This window comes from Cucumis sativus, chromosome 4 (assembly GCF_000004075.3).
Source record: "Cucumis sativus cultivar 9930 chromosome 4, Cucumber_9930_V3, whole genome shotgun sequence".
NCBI lineage: Eukaryota > Viridiplantae > Streptophyta > Magnoliopsida > Cucurbitales > Cucurbitaceae > Cucumis > Cucumis sativus.
Genome location: NC_026658.2, coordinates 24,392,525 through 24,415,074, shown reverse-complemented (window position 1 = coordinate 24,415,074; position 22,550 = coordinate 24,392,525). Strand labels below are relative to the sequence as shown.

The 22,550-nt window shown below is 31.0% G+C and overlaps 3 protein-coding genes across 3 annotated transcripts; all 3 read left to right on the top strand.

The window, feature by feature from the left end:
* Positions 1-8,922: 8,922 nt before the first annotated feature.
* LOC101215518 (heat stress transcription factor B-4) lies at positions 8,923-10,441 on the top strand. The gene is made up of 2 exons (XM_004141214.3): positions 8,923-9,369; positions 9,468-10,441. The coding sequence occupies exons 1-2, from the start codon at positions 9,121-9,123 to the stop codon at positions 10,206-10,208; spliced, it is 990 nt and encodes a 329-aa protein (XP_004141262.2). The 5' UTR covers positions 8,923-9,120; the 3' UTR covers positions 10,209-10,441.
* A 2,246-nt stretch (positions 10,442-12,687) lies between these two features.
* LOC101204364 (protein ROOT INITIATION DEFECTIVE 3) lies at positions 12,688-16,407 on the top strand. The gene is made up of 9 exons (XM_011655814.2): positions 12,688-12,703; positions 12,772-13,145; positions 13,218-13,331; positions 13,451-13,584; positions 13,674-13,821; positions 14,317-14,516; positions 14,991-15,118; positions 15,595-15,836; positions 16,012-16,407. The coding sequence occupies exons 1-9, from the start codon at positions 12,688-12,690 to the stop codon at positions 16,183-16,185; spliced, it is 1,530 nt and encodes a 509-aa protein (XP_011654116.2). The 3' UTR covers positions 16,186-16,407.
* Positions 16,408-19,543: 3,136 nt separating this feature from the next.
* On the top strand, positions 19,544-20,556 carry LOC101204124 (transcription factor HEC2). Its single transcript, XM_004141334.2, has one exon. The coding sequence runs from the start codon at positions 19,656-19,658 to the stop codon at positions 20,370-20,372; it is 717 nt and encodes a 238-aa protein (XP_004141382.1). The 5' UTR covers positions 19,544-19,655; the 3' UTR covers positions 20,373-20,556.
* Positions 20,557-22,550: the final 1,994 nt, after the last annotated feature.

The window sequence follows — 22,550 nt, the reverse complement described above, 5'->3', positions numbered from 1 at the left end:
CTGGAAGAAAAATCGTGCAAGATAGTTAGTTGTCATTATAGCATATTTTTTACTTTATCCTTAGGTAGCACACCATTTATGAATCACACAAATTTTGGGTGCCATTTTTGTTTACTCTTTTAGCGTATTTGTTTATATTTAATGGTTAGATTTAATAACAAAGTATAGGTAAGAAAGTGAGGTAATTAAAAGGTTTGAATTATATGAAAAGTGTGGTAAAAGCCAAGATTGAGAGAGAGAGAGGTAGTGGAAAAGACGGAAGTAGCCTTGAATTAAATCGTTAAGTATAGAAGAAGGTTAAAGAAAAAGAAGAAAAAAAAGGTGGTGTGAAAGAATGTGTATAGATTCAATTAAGAAGTAATATATATTATAATAATAAAAAGATGAGACAAAATAGGGGAAATAAGAAAAAGAAAAGGGAGAGAAGAAAGAAGGTTGTAGATATTGTTGTAGGATGTTGTCTTTTATAGTTGGGAGTAATTAGATTCTTTTCTTTGGGGTAATAAAATAAACAAATTAATTGGTAATAAATTGGTAATTGGTAGAGAGGAGTGGGGGAGTGGGGGAGTGGTGGAATGAAATGAATATGCCAATTACATATATATTTTTTTTAAAAAAAAAGAAAGCCCTTTAAAAAAAATAATAATAAATTTTTTTTATCCTTATTCTCTCTGTGCTATAGGCTGTCTCTCCTAGAAATTGTAAACACTTTTGTAATAATAACTAATAAGTATTAAGTAGAGTCCTAAGCTAACCCTCTTTTTTCTTTCATTTTAAAATAATGTAACGGCGGTGGTTCATGTGAGAAAGAGGTAGGGAGTGGTGGTGGTGGTGGTGGTGGGTGGGTGAGGAGGGCGTTGTTTCACTTTCACTGCGTTTTATAATTTAGAATAGAATCTTCTTGGTCTTTGCCTCTTCGTCAACATTATTATTAAAACATATATACACACAATACATAGACTATTTTTTGGGGGTTGGAGGAGTCATGGGTGGTGGGCTCGGTAGGATCTGTCTCAGTTGCTGACAATTTCAAATTTACAAATTGATTATATATATATATAGTTGAGGAAGTGGGGACAAGGGAGGGGGTAAATGTATTGTTATTGAAGAAGGAGAGGAGGAGGTTTTGTCTAATATTATTCAAACAACAATCATACTGCTTTTCTCTTACTTACCCATCATATGATATCTTGATCATCTTCCACGCTTGATTCTTGGACCCACCCCCCCCTTCCTTTCTCTTCTCTTTTTCATCTCTAATCTTTACTATTCTTCTTCTACTACTTTATCATTTCCTCTAAAACTCTCTATTCCTTTCTCCAATTATATTTTGAGACCTATAACAATTTAAATTTAAGTATAATTTGTAAATAATAACAAAAGTGTTTAAAACATTTACTATATATGGTAAAATTTTATATTCTATATCAATAATGGACACCTTAAAAATATATCAATATTTATAATCAATAAATTTTAAATCGCTTTCATTTTCTCATATTCGAATATACATCTCTTTTTTTTTCTTTTTCTAAACTCCCTCTAAACCCTCTTTTCCTTCCTATTTATAAAGATTGATCCAACGACAGAGTTTGAAAATTACACTTTAATAAACTATATTTGATAATTGATATTGTGAATAAGAACAAAATTGTGGGATTTGATCATTATTGCATTGTCGACAGAAGAATCCTATAACATTTTCTAGAGTCGGTTTGGAAAGTTTTCCCCTCTCTTTATATAATAATTGCAATGTGTATATATATATTTAGGTTATAGCTAATCAACAAATTTTTTCAAAACAATTATCTTTAATAATATAAAATTTTTATGGAAGATAACGAGTCTTTACTTATCTAAATTTTTATGGAAGATAACGAGTCTTTACTTATCTTTAAGGATTATACGATATTATTCACTTTCATAATAATAGTTTCACTATAAAATATTTCATATTACTCATTATTATCCACTCAATATGTTATTAAGATAAAAAAATTAACAATATTATGTTATTGTTGATAAACTATTAGAGGCTTCGTCGCGCCATTAGTTGATAAGATAATGAATTTTAAGTTAAAAATTTGTGTTAGAAACGTTACTTAGATATTTTCACTCATAAAATGCATATTTTAATTACTTTGATGTTTGAACCATATTGTTACACCAAATACCACAAAAATTCCAAAAAGTACTTTTGGTTGTCTAAAAGTACTTTTTCCCCATTTTAAAAGTTGTATCATATTTTTCTGAATGGGTATCATTCTTTCATTTCTTTTGAAAAGAAACTTCAATGTGTGAAGAAAACAAAAACTTTCAAATTTGACATAAATATAACAACATACATTAAAAAAACTATATCCAAAATCGAGAGAATCATAGACTATTATTTTCCAAGAAAATAAAGTTGGAAGATTTCATGAAATACTTTTATAACTTCTCATTCCAACTATTTTATTCTTGGTTTCATGTAAAAGAAATTAAAGGTAAGTATAAGCAAAATACATATATTCATTCTTTAACTAAATGATTTCTAAATAACAAGCTTGTACGCACATGTTTCAAAATATAGGTTATCGAAACACATTGATTTTGATTTTATTATCAATATAATTTAAACAATTACTACTATTCATAAAGTATGGACAACAAAATATCACCTTACCTTCACGTGCCTTAACAATAAATGATGAAACTACGATAATGTATGTATTTATTAAATAATAACGTTATCCTTTTATCTTAGAATTAAAAAAAAAGAAAGATGTGAATCTTTCTTAATTCCAAACAAGTTAGAATTAAATTCGATTCAATAATTTAGTTGATCCTCGACTTATTATTCAAAGCAAATCATGTTTAATTTCATTATTCGATACCTATAATTTTCTCTAATATTTTCTCAACATTTGAAATGCAATCTATAAAGTTGCCTATAACAACCTTCTTAATTAAATCATCCATTAATAAAAGAACGTAAGCAAGTATGTTAAAGAAAAAATTAATTATATATCAATCAAATTCCTTTTCTACGTGAGGGCAAACTTGAAATATTTTTAAAAACAATAAGGTAGGGGTTAACCACACGGTGAACTAATTGTTTTGATACCAATTTAAATCGTAAATTGACTAAAAAGTTTAAATTAGTAGGTAATGATAAATTTAATTAAATATCCGTTAAGAAAAGAAAAGGAAGGAGTTGAATAGAAGGGTTGAAATATGAGTGGAAAAGATTGGAAGGGTAATGGAACTGAAAGAATAGAGATGAAAATACTTAAAGTGAAGTAGTAGAGAGAGTTTTGAAGAAGAAGGGAGGAATTGAAAGAACAAATATTCCCAAAAAGAGACAAGTTAAGATGAATAGGGAAAAATAAAGGGTAGTGGGGATAAGACTTAGTTAATATATACACATGTATATATATATATAAAAGGTAAAAAAGACCAAGAAGACAAGATATTCACGAGATCATACCCCCATACTCTTATACAAAACAACAAAAACCAAAACAATATTTATGTTTCTGAGCAGCTTTTTAAGTATTATTATTGTTGTTAGGAAGAGGACTTGGTTTTTTCCTCCTCAGCCGCTGTGCACAAACCCCAGAGACAGATCAGTGTGTGCTGCAGAACACACAGTGCAACCTAAATATTATTACAAATATATAACGTTCTGAAGTTAGGATAAAAAAATTCAAACATTATTATTATTATTACCAACCAAACCAAACCAAACCAAACCAGAGTGTGTTATAATATAATGTATTTTTGGATCACTTAGAATAACACAACACAGTGACACACAACTCCTTTCCTTCTTCTTTCTTCTTCTTCTTCTTCTTCTTCCCTCTTCTTCTCTTCTTCTCTTCTTCTTCTTCTCACTCTTTCCATAGAGCAACAAAAGTATATACCTATTTTTATTGATTATTGGGAATTGAACTCTACAAAATCACTTTTTTCTGCCTCTTTTTTCCTCCCCTTTCTGTATTTTTACAAACCTACGTACACAAAATAAAACCACTCTACATATATAGCTACCCTCTTCTTAGTTGCCTTCACTTTCTCCACTTTTCTTTTTTTGGTTGTTTAATAAATTTATATTATTGGGATTTAATAAATAAAACGGTCGTGGTGTGTGTATGTGTGTGGAAATTTTATGTATTGTTTAATATCTACCTAATGCTATCTAATTGGTGTTGCATATGGGAAAGGGAAGGGGGGGATGCTAGAGAATAGTATTAGGTTATAAAAACACTTAACAGATCTCACTTGACAGAAGAAAACACAAAAATCTATCAATTCATTTAATATTTCATTTCTTTACTTTATTGCCCAATATTGTCCTTCTTCTTTGTCCCAACAAATTAAAAAATATATGTAGCAATCAAAATTAAATAAACTTTATAAACCAACGTTAGATATTTCTATTTTTAATTAGGGAAACCTTAAGAGTTAATTTATTGATAGATAGATACATAAGAGGAAACACGGGTACAATCATACCAATTTTAATACACCATATCTCATCAAAACTCAACAGTTAAACACATGTTCAAGTGATGATAGTACTAAGTTAAATTCTGTGTTGCACTTTTTTAAAAAAGATATATAGAAAGAGGAGATACAAGAAAAAATCTTTGGCAGACATCAAAATGGTAGAATGATCATAACTACAAAATAACCTCTATGTTAACTCAACTAAACATTGGATAATTTTTTTTCTTTTTTTAATTAATATAATATTTCCGTTTCTAGAATAATAAACAAATGAATAGGAATATTGATATAATACAAAATGTATCTTTCATCTTCAACTTAATTTTTTTTTTTTTAGGAAGATCTATTTTTTAATTAAACATAAATAAGACAAATATCAGAATATTTTTAACAAAATAGAAAAATTGAAAAGAAAACAAATTTTATTACTTCTAATTTATTTTTATAAAATGTAAATATTTTTAAAAATATTATACTTTTGAAAATTTTTGGGGAATAATATGGAATGGAATCAATATTTTAAAGCATTAATTATGTGACGTTTAGGAAGTGAAACTAAAAGTAGTACTAACCTTAGGAGTGCTTTAACGGCGTGATTAAAACTTTTTAACATTAAACTAAATAAACAAATGGTATGCCCAAATTGAAAGAAATAAAAGGAAAAGAAAAAAGTGGTGAGACATTATTCAAGAAATAAGAAAATAATATTTAGGTATTTTTAAAGAATTTTTTTATAATTAATATTTATAGTCCGTATAATAAAATAAAAGTCCACAATCATTTAAAAAAAATTCACATTTGCCCTGGCTTATCATTGTTTCTTCTCTTTTCTACTGACAATTTTTTTTCTAATTTTTTTCATCATCCTTTTTATTTTCGAATTTTTTCTTTTCATCGTCCTTTTCTCTTCATCATTTTTATAAAAATATTTTCAGTTGTAATTTCTTTTCCATATTCTTGCTCATACAATTTTCTCTCCTTTTTTTTTTCATCTTTTTTTTTTCTCTTTTTGCAATTTTTTTGTTATTTTTTTCAAACATTTATTTATGTTTTTCTTTTGTTTGCAATTTTTATATATTCTTTTCAAACACCGATTTCGTTGTTTAATATCGTCGGCTAAATATTAGATTGTCAAATATAAACGATCTAAGTACAAAAAAAAATCAATTATATTAGATGCACTACACTTTATGCCAATTAATTGCAAGATATTTTTTGTATTTTCTATTATGGGTCTATAGCTTCTTTATTTTGAAAATTGGTGTATGAAGTTAATATTTTGTTGTTTTTGTTATATATATTTAAAAGAATCCATTTTAAAATTTAGTTTACGGATATTATTTTCTTTTTAACCTTGGACCTATAAAACTATGTGTATAATTGTTAATTACATATTTATGTTTTAATATTAAATAAACAAATCTTATATGGTCTCATCAATACAAGAGAAGAATGAGAATGATGTTAAAAAGAAAATAAAAAAGAAAGCACATGAAACGATGTGATAATTAATGAAGTTCGATGTTTTTTCTTGAGCATTTAAACCAAATACATCTGCTTTTACAATAATTAATGGAGAATGTCACACAATTAAAAAAAAAACAACATATTTAATTCAATTCAAATCTTTTAAAAAAATCTGAAGTTAGAGTGCACTTTCGATTCCTAATTTTGGTATCCATCCCTCACTTAAAATTTTCCATCCTACTAATAATAATCCAGTTCACAAGTTCCTCAAATATTTACATCATGGCTATTCTCTCCATAATGCATAATAATTAAGGTGAGTTTGGTTTTGAAAGTTAAAGCTGATATGGTCACAACCACATTTTGGAAACAGAAACAAAGAAAAGCACACTGCAAGTGCAAGTATTAATTGATAGAAAGTATTAAGACATATATATATATATATATATATATATAAAGAAAGTGAGATATTGTTTTGGAAGAGATTGATGATTCTGTTTTTTGTTTGTGGTTTTCCCAATAATGAGAAATGGAAGTGGGGATGAATGCATCATGCAAAATAATCAGCTGCATATCTATTTACAAATAATTACTCATCATTTTTCTTAGCCCATCTATACAGTGCTTGCCTTTGGACCCTACACACACACATATATAAAAAAATAACCTGAATGAGTGTAACTTTATTTAATTTTCCAACATGCAACCTTTTTTTTACAAATATTTCAAAATGTTAATCAGTTTTTATTAATCTTTTAATAATTGGTCACAATCATGCTAGATTTGCATATAAAAAATCACATCTATCATAAAATTAAGCTTCTCTTATATCTACTTATCTATCATCCAAGGAATCCCTTCAAATTTATATTATGAACCAAACAAAATCAAGTCGCCCCAATCATTTTACTTTCTGAAGTTTCATTAATTTCATTTGACCATTGCTTCTAAATTATTGTCATTACTGATGATCTATTTACGTATTTGAATAAAAGGTTAATGTATATAATATATATTTGGTTTATGATACTGATAGTTAGATTTGAAAAGAAAGTAAACTTTTTAGGTATGGGGATTCCTCAACCTCAACCTCAACCTATGTATGCATATATGTCTTAAATCCACTCATTGCAGAAAAGTTTCCACACAATATTGGTGAAATCATGACACCTGTATCAGTAGATATAGGCGACTCGTCTTCCTCCCTAAATAATTCAAAAGGTAAAAAAAGAAATATTTCCCCCATTTTGTTGTGTTTGCTGTACATATATACATATATATAATAATAATAATAACAACAACAACAACACATTCCCCCAATCCTTTTTGAATTTCAATATATCCATCATCATATCCGCTACAAAATTCAAAACTTTATTTCCTTTTTTTCCCCAAAAGAAAGAAGAAAAAAACATGGAAAAAACACCACAAAGTATAAAGAGAAAAAGAGAGATGATTGTTAATTATAATGGAGAGGTAGATAGAGATAGAGATAGAGATAGAGAGATAGAGAGAGAGAGAGAGAGAGAGAGAGAGAGAGAGAGATTCTCTTATTTCTTGGGTGACTACAAAGAAAACGAAAGCTGTAAAAATACAAAAGAAATTAAAAAGAAAAATAAAACTTTTCTTTTTTCTTTTAATTTATGGAAACTTTTGAGGGCAATAATTCAATCACCTGGACACGTCATAAAAAGAAAATAAGCTAAGGGAAGATATTGAATGGAGCCAAAATGAGAGGCTGAAAGGGTAATAAAGAGCAGAAACAAGAAGGCAGTAAGTTTTAAATTGTAATGTAGTGTGTGATAAATATTATAAGTGAGAGAGAGAGAGAGAAAAGAGCATAAAATGATGTGAGTGAGTATTGAAGTTTGGAATATTAAGAAGAAAGAAGAAGAAGAAGAAGAAGAAGAAGAAGAAGAAGAAGAAGAAAAAGATATAGAAATAGAAAAAAAAAAAATAGAAAGAGAAGAAAACAGGCTTTAAGTCCCATCACGTAGTTCGATGTATACTTTACCTTATAATATCTCTTCTGCCATCACAATTTTTTTTATTTAACCTTAAAATATAATTTCCCACCCTATACTTTTAGATTATTTTCAATATTTTATAACTTTCAATAAATATTAGATTTAGTCTTGTTTTTTTATTATAATTATTTTGAAGATTAAATGAAAATATTTACTAAAAATATAATGATTAAAACTGGAGTAGTTTCAAGGTAGGAGAACCAAAAATTGTATCGTAACCTTAACTTAATTTATTAGTAGCATAGTAGAAAATGATGAGGATTGGAATTTCAACACACTTTGGTGCTGTTATATATTAAACAACAAAAGGTAACATACAAAACAAAACAAAACATCTCTTCTCTTCTCTTCTCTTCTTTTCTCTTCTCCTTCCTCGGGAAAACATCTTACACTTTTTACCACTTACCCCAGTTTTCCATATTTTCCTAATTTACCTAAATGCCCCCTGTCTTCCTTATTATTTCGGGAAAAGACACCCTCTTAATTTCGCTTAGTTGTCAGCATTTATTATCCTGCATTACCTAAACTAAACCTCCTACGTAATTACAAAACTGTATTGTTTGTGTGTTTCTGTCTTATTAATAATAAAGTCATGTAGAGAACAAGAGGTTCCATGTTTAATTACCAACATTCCCAAGGATTTCTTACAAAATGTAGGAGTAAGTGATATTTGAGATTAAAAGTGGTTCTTAAGGTAATTATATTTGTTTAGAGAGAAAAGGAAGAAAAAGAAAAGAAGAAAAGAGAAGGTTTGACCAGTGTAAGAATTGTGAACAAGGATATAAGAATTGTGAACAAGGATATAAGAATTGTGAACAAGGATATGGCACTGCAGTATATATCACCTCTTGTGGTGATTTTTAAGTGGGTGCGGAAAGGGGATGAATGTCAGTATAGAATTATTATTAAAATTTCTTTCTTTTCTTATATATTTATTTCAAAAACAAAAAAAAACATTGTCACGGGTTTGTCTTGAAACCCTCTTATTTCACAGACACATATTCTCTCACTCTCCCACAAAAACCCACCTTCCCAAAATCTCTTAATATAAAATCAAAAAACACACACTAAACTACACAATACCTTTCCTCTTTCCCCTTCCCCCCCTCCCGGCCCCTTCATCTGATCTTCTCAAATGGCTCTAATGCTTGATACTTGTGATGGCGTTTTACTTTCTTTAGACTCACACAAAGCAATCCCAGCTCCCTTTTTAACCAAAACTTACCAACTTGTCGATGATCCTTCCACTGACCATATTGTTTCATGGGGTGAAGATGACACTACCTTCGTCGTTTGGCGTCCTCCTGAATTCGCTAGAGATCTCCTCCCTAACTATTTCAAACACAACAATTTCTCTAGCTTTGTACGCCAGCTCAACACTTATGTATGTTCTCTTCATCATCACCATCATCATCATTTTTTTTCTATACAACTTTCAATCCCCGTTTATTTATTTAACTTGAATTTCTCTTTTTTATTTAGGGTTTTAGAAAAATTGTACCTGATAGATGGGAGTTTGCGAACGAGTTCTTTAGAAAAGGGGAGAAGCATTTATTATGTGAGATCCATAGACGGAAAACAGCTCAACCACAAGTTACCGTTAACCAACACCATCAACCTCATTCTCCACTCAATCCCGGTTTCTACCATTTCCCCACTGCTCGACTTAGTATTTCCCCTTCCGATTCCGACGACCAAAACAATTACTGGTGTGACTCGCCGTCGCCCAACAATAATAATAACAACTCCGTTACCGCTCTGTCGGAAGACAATGAACGACTCCGTCGGAGTAACAATATGCTGATGTCGGAGTTAGCCCATATTAAAAAACTCTACAACGATATCATTTATTTCGTTCAAAACCACGTGAAGCCGGTTGCTCCCAGTAATTCATATCAATACTCAACCACCACGTCGTTACTCTCCGATGGGTTTCCGGTTGTACGACAACCCAACCATTACCATCATCATCATCATCATCATCAACAAGTATCGAGTCAGATCCGGAATAATACCGTTGGAACGAAAAGCTTCGTGACGATTCTAGAAGAAGAACAACAACAACAAACAAAAACGAAGCTTTTCGGTGTGGCGATTCAATCGAAGAAACGGTTACATCCAGAGTATGGTAATTCTAATAGCAACAACAACAACAACAAAGCTAGATTGGTTTTGGAAAAAGACGATTTAGGCCTTAATCTCATGCCTCCTTCTGCTTGTTAATTAGTTCTGATATATTTTTTTTCTTTTTTGGAGGGAATTTTTGTTAGAAATCCCAGAGGGGGAGTCGGATCCTTTTTTCATTGCTGCATTATTTCATATGATCATAATTGAAATTAGAAAAATGTGTGCGTGCGTTTAATTTGTGATAGCACTGTAAGTTATCTTCTATATGTATATAACCCTCATTGACGCTAGCTATTTCAAATTAACATAATTTTTTCTTTTTTTCTTCATTTGAAATTGGTTTGACCTGGAATATTTTCAGTAGCATTAATGTGTGATACAGAATGAGTACCTAAAAAAAGGGGTTCTTAAATGGAAAGTTTTTTTTTCTTCTTCTTCCTTCTTCATTTCAGTTCTACACAGAAACAAGGGCAAATTTATTATTATTGTTTTTTTGATGAGAAAGACAGTAAGTATTAAATGAGTAATGTGTGTGTGCTGACACGAAGGAGAAAAGAAAAAGGAAAGGACAGTTTATTTTGTTGGTGTTGAAAATATTTAATAACTCTAGTTTAATTAATAATGAGACTTAAATAAACAAAATTATATGTCAGGGCCCAAAATTTGATTTTATATGATTTTTATCAGAAAGAAAGCTATCATATCATTTGATTCAAAACTCTCTCTCTCTCTCTCTTTCTCTTTCTCTTTCTCTCATTTCAATGGAAAAAAGGCTTATTTAACAATGATTCCCCAACATTCATCCTAATCTATAGCTAATATTCTCTATTTACACTCCCTCCAAAACTTAAAAAAAGAAATTAAAATTTTTATTTTTGTTATTTGAAAACCCGGGCCATAAGAAACCTTAGGTTTTTGCTACTTAAAGTATAAGAGGAATGGAATTTGAAAAACCCTAGGGTTTTGAAATTGTTGGTTCGGACCAAATAGAGTGATGATTGACTGGTAGAGATAAACCAACCCAACTTTGCCTAAATGCCACTCTCTTTTATGCTTTCACTTTTCTCTGTTTTTGGTTTTTTTTTTTTCTGCAGATAACTCCATTACTAGTAAAAAAAAAATACAAAAATACAAAAAACAAAACAAAGTTTTCAAAATTTATTTTATAAAATAGAAAAGTTTGACCATGGCAGGGCAATGTGTTATAAGTCTGTGCCTCTATTGCTCTTTCCTTTTTCATAAATATATGTGTGTGTGTATTTTTTCATAGGGATAAGGGCATTTAATTTCATGACATAAAAATTCAACTCTGAAAAGGAAAAAAGAATACAGCTGTGGTGAAACGCAGAGTTTCTTTTTTAAAAAAATCTAAAAAGAAGGATCAAAAGGAAGGAAAAAAAAAAGTAATGTAGTTTAAAAGTTTGGAATATTGGAGAGAGGGTTTGGATATGTTTGTGGTGCAATGATTTCCTCTTTCTCTCTCTCTCTTTCTCTCTCTCTCACACACACACATTATTATTATTATTATTATAAAAAAGCAATGAATATATAATATATATATATATAAAAAAAGAAGAGTATGGGGGTTGTCTTTTCTCAGAAGGGGGGATCGCACGTGACTTGGATGCGCACGTGATGCCTTAAACAAGGCACAGATGGGGTTTTTTGAAGAATACAAAAAAGGGAAAACCTCCATTAAAGATGCTTTAAAGGACTTCATTGTATTGTAGGGTTTTTGGTTGCTATCCCGTATTACTATTCTCGCATATTCTTCTAAATCTCTTTACTTCTTAAACTCCTTTCATTTTCTTTTCATACTTCACATGTAACTATTTCAAGTTTCGATTAACATTAACTCACCCAACTTCTGTTTATCATATCAACATATACTGATATTTGTTATTCTTAGTTTTTTTTCCTTTTGAAAAAAATCATTTATCATTTATTTATTTATTTCAGTGAACATTTATTTTTCTATTCGCGATCCACTCTACATCCTAGGGTGAAAAAGCTATCAAAACTAAATTACACACTGTCTTGTCTGTCATAACTCGTAGGGTTTTTTTTTTTAAAAAAATATAACGAGCCAAAATACGAACCATTTTGAAAACAAAATGAGTCTACGTGTCCATACTAAAAAATACATAAAATTGTCCAAATCAATTCGTTCTGATCGTTTAGATTTAGCTACAATATTTACGTAATCTAAATGTTTTTTTTGTTCAAGATTGTTGAGACAATATCGTTTACATTTACCTCGTTTATATTTAACTACTCGATTTTTAAAATATTTTTTTTAAAGAGCCTTTCTACATGAAAATTGTTTTATTTGATCTAAACTATACCAATATCCAACTATTTAATTTTTTTTATATTTAGTATAAGATTTATAATCCATCATGATTAAAAAAAAAAATATATAAAAAAGAATTGAAGAAAGACAGTAGAAAGGAAAAGAAAAGAAAAATTGGACAGGAAGAGAAATATATATAAAAAAAAATGAAAATTTACCTAATTTCATAATAATATTAATTTATTTTTTATATCGGCCCCGATGTGGGCCGAAAAGTGAAAAATGGGCCTAGTCCATGGTCGAAAAACTTCGGCTCGGCCCAGTCTATTATTAATTTATCTTCGACGAAATTGGATTGTATTGAAGTTGGTTCGTTCGGCAATTCCCCTCACCCTATTCAACTCCTTCCCGCCGCCGTCTCCTTCGGGGCTAAATTTCGTTGTGGTTGCCGCGCTGTTTTTCATCCATCGCACCGCCATAAAAATATTCAAACCAAATTGAAAACTGAAACCCTCCTCTCAAGCTCTCAACTCACAATGGTGCTACTCGTTGCTTCCTCGTCTATTGATTCAGGGATTGGTTGCTGGGACCTCCATACCGGCTCAGAACAACTGCGTTACAAGTCTTGTGCTTCTCCACCACATGGTCTTGTTTGTGTAGGTAGAAAGTTTCTCGCATGCTCTCAGCTTCGCGATCCTGCAGCCACTGCTGGCTCCGTTCTCTACTGGTCTTGGTCTAAGGTACTCGTTATTGTAACGAATTTCAGCCCTCTGTTCCTCAATACCCTGCTTGATTAATTTTTCTTTCTACAGCCTCAAGTTGAAGTTAAGAGTTTTCCGGCTGAACCAATAATGGCCTTGGCTTCCAACCATGAGGGTACTTATATTGTTGGTGGTGGTTTCTCTGGAGATATATACTTGTGGGAGGTAAATTTTGATTTTATAATTTATGCTCTGCCATTGAACTCTAAAATTGTCGTCTTCTTGTTCTATTAATTGACACATATTCTTGGCTGTAGTATAAGATGAATTGCTCGTTGTTGTAGGTTTTGAGTGGTAGACTGCTTAAAAAATGGCATGCTCATTATAGAGCAGTTACTTGCCTTGTATTCTCTGAAGATGACTCCCTGTTAGTTTCTGGTTCTGAAGATGGCTGCATTAGAGTTTGGTCTCTTATAACGTATAAATTTCATCATTTGGCATTATGTTTGTGTGTGTAGGTTTTTATATGAATTGTAAAAATTCTTATTACAAACACGTTGATTCCAGGGTTTTTGATGATGGTTGGCAAAGGGAAGCAAAACATTTGTATGAGCATAGTTTCACTGGGCATAATCTGCCTGTTACTGACATTGTTGTTGGCTATGGAGGATTCAATGCTATTATAATCTCTTCCTCTGTGGATCGTACTTGTAAGGTTTGGCACTCTATTGAATTTAACACTTCTACGTTGATAATGTAATTTTGTGATGATGTGGCCATGTAGTTTGGTTAGTTAATTAGTTTTACAACCACTTTGGAAGTCCAATTGCATTGACTTGGTAAATCGCCCTTTTTTGCAATTACAACACCTTGACGTTTAAGGTTTGCTTACATCCTCATCTAGGATTTTAGAAACATGTAAAAACATATTATCTAGACTAAGTTTGGGCTGTAACCAAAAATGACAATGTATGGAATGGGAGGATAGAGTGCACAGAGGTGGATATAATTATCCAATTACGATTTATATCAGTATGCATTCTGGTCTAGGATTTTCACATTTTTAATAGTGATGTGGGTATACTGTATATGAAACATGTTTGTTTATGATTTATCAACAATGAGTAATGACTACTTTCCTATCCTAACTTCACTCGTATCAAATTTTCTTTGGTGAGTCATATGTTGTATGCTAACTTGACTTTTGTAGGTGTGGAGCTTATCGAAGGGGAAGTTGTTAAGAAATATCATATTTCCTTCAATCATTGATGCCATTGCTTTGGATCCTGGTGAACATGTCTTTTATGGTGGTGGTAGAGATGGGAAGATCTACACTGCTGCGCTTAATGCTAAATGCCCATCCAGCAGTGACTACGGATTGCATATACTCGGGTCAATATCAAATCAAAGGTCTGTATTTATCTCTTTGATTTTCTTTCATCGTGGACCCATTCTTCTTTCAACTTTCATTAATATATCATCAGTTAAACATTAAAGATTAAGTTTTCAATTTCCTCTAATTTTGTTTCTCCTTTCCGGTTTCAAGAATCATCTTTTCTTTGTTTCATGCAATATATATTAGATTGTCTAATGATATAATTATGCAATGAAATGTTGAGGAATTTCAAGTTGCTTTTAGTTTGGTGCACTTGCACTAGGATTATTTGTAATGGTGTCTTGATTTCTTAAAAACTAGGAATTAGTATTCTACTTCCAAGTCAGTCGTTGTTGTGTCTCGGTTGCTAAACAGCTACTCTCTTTATGGTTTCTTTAAAGAAACTGGACGTGTTTTTTTATATGTAATATAGGTTTTTAATGCAAGATATATTATCTTCTTGGATTTGCTATATTGTCCAATTTATTGTCCTTTTGTATTCTTACTAGCAAGTCAGTTACTTCCTTGGCATACTGCTCAAGTGGTAATTTGTTGATCTCTGGATCTGAGGATGGAGCAATACGAGTTTGGGATACAAGAACCAATAACGTTATTCGTGTTTTCAGACATTCCAAAGGTAATAAGCCATTTAAATATTATTACTTCAATAAGTTCAGTTTCTGTGAAATTGTATTTTGTTTTCATTTACTGACTGTGTGACATTGTAAATAAATATTATTTTTTGCATAAGTACCTATACCAAGTTGTTTTTCATTTTCAAATTTAACCTTAGCTGAGGCTTAAGGTACTTCTTTCATTATTTTGTTTCCTCTGCTTTGTAATTCTAATTGTTAGAGATTGGAGGATGTTATATTCAAATTTTTTAAAAAATTATGTTTTGAAGCTTTATACTCTTTTTTATCTCTTTCTTAAGAACTTTATTTGAGCATTTTAAGTGAAATCATTTATATATAATTTTTTTAGATGTACATTCATTTATTTAATTTTCTGCATATAAGTTAACCTAGCAAGTGCAATTTATCTTTTGCTTAATTCATGACCAGCATTTTTATTATATGATATTAATGAAAATACATAATGCTCCGTACGCAGGTCCTGTAAATAATATACTTCTTGTTCAACAACAGCCCCTCCCTAAATCACAGTCAACTTCCCAAGGTTCTTTGAGAAAGCACCGACCACTCTTACCTCCTGCCCTTGCGAAATTTGAAAACTCTAAGGACGAGGATGAATACACTGGTGTTATCATTGATCCATCAGGTCCTCCCAAGGAATCTACGGGGTTTTCTTTCCTTAGTTCTCACGTTATGGATGATCAAATCACAGAACTTCAGGTGCTTTCTTTTTTTTCTATCCCCCTTCCCTGTGGTCCTAAAATTCCTTTCTTTTTTTCCTGGCTTAATTAGTTTGTATCTTATGCTGTTCTGGGATAGACACACAATATTTTGATATCCCATAATCCTCTATACAATTAAAACATGTTCTAACATGCGGTTTTCTGTATTTCAGCAACAGGGTTCTGCTGCCACCGGAATGGAGTTGGAAAGACTTAAGCATGATTATGGAAAATCCAAGCAAATGTTACAACACTGGAGAAAAATGTACGACAATTTACATCAATTTTGTGTTAATGAGCTTCTGGATGGCAATCAAACTAAAAATATAGAAGGCAATTCCACTTGAGCGTCGCTTTCACTTCTCTTATGTGTTCTATTTGTTTTATCTATCTCCAGTCCTAGAAATTGTATAATTGTGTTGAAACAAATTCGATGGAATTGTTAGGAAGTATAAGTCATCGTTGATTAATTTAAATTCCAAAATCCCATTTTTGGGATAAGAGATCTGTACATGGTGAATACAATTCCTTGATTTATAAGATTATTTTCGTTATGGGGGAATTCCTTATTCTTCTTGTATGTTCTAGACTTATTATGATTTTTGGTGCAATCTATTTTCCATGATTGGCAAGGTCCAAGAAGTGCCAAATATTTTCCTAGCCTAGCTAAAAAGAAAGGAGTCGAGAAAAATTGTAGCTGGAAGAAACCAACGTCTGGTATTGAAAAATAGTTGTGATACCCAAAACAAATCAAGTGGAAAAAGAGATGCTGTTTGATGGAATGATTCGTGCAAAAATAACAGAAGCAGTCCAAAGTTGAATGGTGATGGTATACGATTATCATGTAAAAGAAAAAGTGAATTGAAGTTGAGATTTCAAAGGGACCATTACCAATCTGTGTCTGTTTGTTATAAATTTGTGGGTCTGTTTCTGTTTGTGTGTTGTATTATTTTAACATATCATATCATCATATTAACAAACAACTATTAATATATATGCTGAGTGGGGAAGAAAAAGATAAGGTGGTGTAAGCAGAGAAAAAGAAACCTCTCAATAACAAACCCTCTCTCTTTCTACCATTGGATTCTTTTTTATCTAAAAGAACATCTTCTGCACCAGAACATATCTCTTTATTCACATTTTATGTATGTGCTCCAAACCCCTTTACATATGATATTATAATTTATTACTCTCCCCTTGTTTGTCACATATCCAGAGAGATTTCCTTGATCTTGGCACCAAATCATACTGTTGGCGCCATAGGAATAATTATATATTATACTGTATAGCTTTTGATTGAGTTTAATGATTGTAGCAGATTAAAAGTCAGGACCCAACACTTAAAAAGAGTAAATTCAATTCAACCAAGTGCTATTAGATGCTCAGGTATTGTGCATCTGCAAGTGAAATTTTAGAAAGTTTTTTAATTTTGACTATTGTTCTTTCTTTCTTTTTTTGCCTTAAATTAAAAGAGAGTTCGTTGGCAATATAATACTTCCACATTAAGCAGGTAGGCTTCTTCAGAACCTGATCCTGATATGCCTCGATCAGCGTTCCCAATCCCAACATTATCAGTGAGAGAAATTCACCCCTATTGCACCAACTTCCCTTCCTAGGCTTTCCTAATTTCAAACGGTGACGTATTTGGATCAAAATCCCCACTGTTCTTCTCTCCAACTTGGTCTCCTCCTCTGCTGTTGATTGTTGCCACGTGCTCACCGCCGGAGAATCAAACGGCTCATTATACTCACCGTCAAGTGTAAAAAAAAAAACTTTGAACTTTGCTCCCTTCTCTGTTAGATTTCTGACAACTATCATGTGGGGTGGGGCTCTTAGGTTCTTCTAAAAGAAAAGAAAGAAAGAAAGAAAGAAAAAAAAAAGCCATCTTTTCTTTTTTGGAAGTTTGGACTGCACCGAGATTTTAGGACTCAAGAAACAGAATTATGCATGCACTATAGAAAGAGAGGAGTTAAGAAAAAAGAAAGGCCATTTTTCTTCAGTTCATCAAGATATATATATATATATATATATAGGGTTCTAAATTCAAATATGTTCTTTTCACTCTTAGATAACCTTTTAAAAATAATTAATATAAACTACACTCATATCGTACCTTGATGGCTCTAAATAGCTTAGCTATGCATGTAATAAAAACACAACAAACAATAATATATAAGAGAGTAATATTGCACGGATGATCGATCAAGTGTTGTTGATATTCATTATAGAGTGGAACCAATACATATATTTTTATAAACAAACGATTACTACTCTAAATTAACAGCTAATAAAACTTAAAAATAGAACTAATTAATTTCTTGCAAATCAAGTTTGCACTATTTGTTTACACAAGAGTTAGTGATGCTACAATTTTTCATTATTCAATATTTCTCCTATGTGTGCTGAGTGAAACTCTTGAGATTGTTAAGAGGGAGGTTAGAATAATAATGTTGTAACATAGATTGGAGTGACTCTTTGCACAATTATTTTATTTTGAGTTCTTGATTGATATGATTGGAGTCTTATGTTATTTTCTTGACCATATTTGATGTTTAGTAGTTTCATTTTTATCTAACCATTTCGTGATCATTATTAGAATTGAACTGCAGTGGAGCTCCAACAAGACTCTTTGCTTCACTTTTTCTTTTGCATGATTTTTTCCAATAAAATTCTTACCTTTTTATACTTTTAAAAAAAAATTAAATGGAAAAAAAATCATTTTAACCTTCTAATTTTATTGAAGTCCGATTCTATTTTATGTATGTAATTAGTAATCTTAACTCTCTAATAATTTCTCAATCCACATTCGAGGACGATTGTAAAACATAAATATGACATGAAATTGATAAAATCTTAGAGAAAAATGACATGATTGCAATTTTTAGTTAAAAACTAAACAATTTTAGTAAAATTGTGTAATGCCAATCAATGAAGGAGTCAAACTTATTTTATACGAAACTTCATATCAATTATACTGATAAGCTTAGAAAGATTTTTCTGTACCAAGAGATAAAATTGAAAGGTTAAATCCAATTAATTGTGTACAAATTATTATTATTGTTAACATTTACTTATTAAAAAGGAAAAGGAAAAAAGAAATGAAAAAAGAGAGGCATTTTGGTAGAATCGGTGGAGAGATCAGAACCGTTAATTTAGTGGGGCATTTTCATCTGACATAACACCATATCAACAGCCTTGGATTGATGTGGTGCAATAATATATTTCTGATAGGAAAAAAAAAAAGAAAAAGGAATTTTGATATCTCATTGTGTATAGGCAAAAAGATAAGATGTTTGTAACAATATTTTAATCCAAAGCATTGGGAGTTTCTGCTTAGGCATCAATCTCACCCTCTTCCTCCTTATCCTGTTCCCTCCCCTCTCCTTTCAACGGCTACGATCACTTTGATCATATCACCATTGTCGTTTCAGATGATCATCTTCTCATTTCTCCTTGCAATAAATCACTATTTATCGTTTCCATGAATGCCATTTGATAGAGACTTTGTTTTCGAATAAATAAATAAGAAAAAAGCTGATGCCTAAAAAAGGAAATTTCTTTTCTTCTTCTCTTTTTTTTTTCTTTTCCCTCTTTGGAAATTAATAAAAAAAAATAGTGATGTACTGTTCAACCCATTTGTTATATATGGAATGACCATCAAATGATAGCGTGTTCTTCCTTCTCTCTCTCTCTCTCTCTCTCTTTCTGTTTCTCTCTTCACCATCTCCAATTTTGTGAATTTTGTACACCAAATATAACTGAGGATCGGATCGGGATTAGATTGGATCAGGTCGGAGATTCTTTTTTCTTTAATCCTATGGAAAATGATGATTTAAAATCGGAAGATCAGATGGAGATTATGATGATGATGCAACAAATGGAAAAAATCCCTGAATTTTACAATGATTTCTCACCGCCATCCTCTGATTTCAGCTCAACTACCACCGATCACCCACATTGCCATTTGGATTCCTCTTCATCGCCTCCATTATTCATCAACAACAACAGTAACAACAACAGCAACAACCCACCTTATAATTTCCCCCAACAATCTACTGTTCCATTCCCAGGAACCTCCAGTTCACGGTGGCGAAACTCCGGTAGTTGTGAAACAGAGAGTTTGCAGAAACAGAGGTCGGTAGCGGCTATGAGGGAGATGATATTCAGAATAGCAGTGATGCAACCAATTCACATAGACCCAGAAGCGGTGAAGCCACCAAAAAGAAGAAACGTGAAGATTTCAACTGACCCACAAAGTGTAGCGGCTCGACATAGGAGAGAAAGAATTAGCGAGAGAATTAGAATACTTCAAAGATTAGTCCCTGGAGGTACTAAAATGGACACTGCTTCTATGTTGGATGAAGCTATTCATTATGTTAAATTCTTAAAAACCCAAGTTCAGTCTCTTGAAAGAGCCGCCGTTTCCGCTGGGAACCGCCCAATCACCGGTGTTGGTGCACCCAGTAGCGTTGGGTTCCCTTTGGAAATGTCAACGGGAAGTTACATCCCTAATCATCATCAATCCCAACCTTGACCAATTTGGAGAACATAATATTGGTGCAAACCTTTAATTATCATTATATTTTATATAGGAAAATTTAAGGGTTGTGAATCAGATAAAAATGAAAACCCTCTATTATCTCTCTCCGTTATATTTGCTAACTGTGAAGAGTGTACTCAATTTGGTAACTGAATAAAATTGCATGGATTTGGGTTTATGTTTGCTTCAGTTTCAAGTTTCTTCCATTTGTTTGTAGCACGCACTGGTTGTTTTCTTTTATGTTAAAGAAAGAAAATATCTTCGGCAAAAAGCAAACCCCCAGCAACCAAATAGGCAGAATAATAAGTATTGTGTTTGATGTCTTATCGAAGAAAGATCTAAAAAAAGAAAACAATGGTGGGTCGTGTTGGGAATTTTATTATAAGCTTGAGAGAGAGAGAGAGAGAAAGAAAGAGAGAGAGGATGCAATTAAATGAAAGGGAGTGACGGTGGGGTGAGTATATCAGGACGCACAGGCGGTGGAGCAAAAGAGGAAAAATCACGTGAAAATCTGACATCTCTTTTACCGATATGGCGACGGCGCGGTGACGTCGTTTTTGTTAATCAAATACATTCCCTCCGCCACATCCCATCATCGGCCACCGTGAATACTCACACCCTTCTAACAAATTAATTCAGTGAAAGAGAATGAAATGGAGGCCGGAGAGGGTATAGGGTTTTACTATCTCCACTGTGATTTTATTGCATCAAAATTATGTAATCATGCTAAGTTATATATCTTTACGTTAATGTTTCTTAAAGAGAATCAAATTAATATTTTACTATTCATATTCATATATCGTATCATTATTTAAATTAATATATAATTCAAAATTTGACTATGACAATCATATTTTATTAAAGAGTGGAATTAAATCATCTCTTTAACTCTCTCTCTCTCTATATATGTTTGGAGAGAAAAGAGATTACAAATGAAAAGATAAATTCAAATCTACATATAAAAAAATAAAAAAAAATAAAGATAAAGAAATGAAAGTCTCTCTTGCACTTTTTAGCCACATTTTAATTCATCCAAAATATAATAAAATCTCAAACTATGTGAAGTCTACACGTACACAAATATTTAGGTATTTCATCATTTCTACATATCCCTAGAGATAAGTGATAGTGGGCGATCATCAAGTTCAAATTGTAAGGAAATTTATATATCCAAGTGTTCCAAAGGTGGAAGAGGCACATTCAAAATAAAACATCGAAAAAAGAATGCAAACCACAATTGCAAATGGTACAATTCAACTTAACCCATTATTGTATATAGAGCAGCTATATATATATCAAGAAGTATGTAGGTTTGAGTAAAAAAGAATCCTTTATGGTTTGATTTTTCTGTTAATTATATTAAAGATAGTTTTTTTATATTTAGTTTCTCATAGAATCTTATATATTTTCTACATACTTTCATTAGTTTTGTTATTCACCCTAACTTTCAAACAAATTGCTTTGGTTCCTTATTCTTTCTCAACAATTTTCTTTTTCAATAATGCTGCTAATGATATCAATACAATATTTTCGAAATAAAAGAACAAAAGAACAGAAGAGATGGAAGAGAGTTTTTCTAATAAATCAACAGAATTCTCTCTCGTTCTATAGTAACCGAATAACTATACAGTCTATATGAGTAAATGAGTGAAGTTATTGTATATATAATGCAATTAACCTACAACCTAACTAACCACTACAAAATTCTAATCAATGGTTTAAAATTAATAAAGGAAAATGATAGGCAATAGCACAAAAATAAGATATTTGTAAAAATATCAAGGTTTAACCGATTTATTAGTAAATATTTTTAAAAATATTAAGTTTGTCGTTTATTGACTATTATTAATAGAAGTTATCACTGAAAAATGTCATTGATGAAAACTATGAATGGCATGTGACAATTGTTGGTGATGGTTGCTATAATAGATAGTTTTCAATTTTGAAAAATCGGAAAGAATCCTTTGAAATAGTGAGTTTTTTTTTTAATATTTTACCATTTTTTGTGTTATATATACAATTAATTTGTCTATACTTTTTATTTGAATTAATGTCATTTATGCAACTTGTCCTTACAAATATAACCACTAGATTCAAAATATTAATATATATATATATATATATATATATATATATATATATATATATATATATATATATATATATTAATCT

Coding starts and splice junctions, on each gene's coding strand:
- LOC101215518 (XM_004141214.3), top strand. CDS start 9,121: ATGGCTCTAATGCTTGATACTTGTGATGGCGTTTTACTTTCTTTAGAC. Junction 9,370..9,467: donor TACGCCAGCTCAACACTTAT/GTATGTTCTCTT, acceptor TTTTTTATTTAG/GGTTTTAGAAAAATTGTACC.
- LOC101204364 (XM_011655814.2), top strand. Junction 13,332..13,450: donor GAGATATATACTTGTGGGAG/GTAAATTTTGAT, acceptor TCGTTGTTGTAG/GTTTTGAGTGGTAGACTGCT. Junction 14,517..14,990: donor GGGTCAATATCAAATCAAAG/GTCTGTATTTAT, acceptor TATTCTTACTAG/CAAGTCAGTTACTTCCTTGG.
- LOC101204124 (XM_004141334.2), top strand. CDS start 19,656: ATGGAAAATGATGATTTAAAATCGGAAGATCAGATGGAGATTATGATG.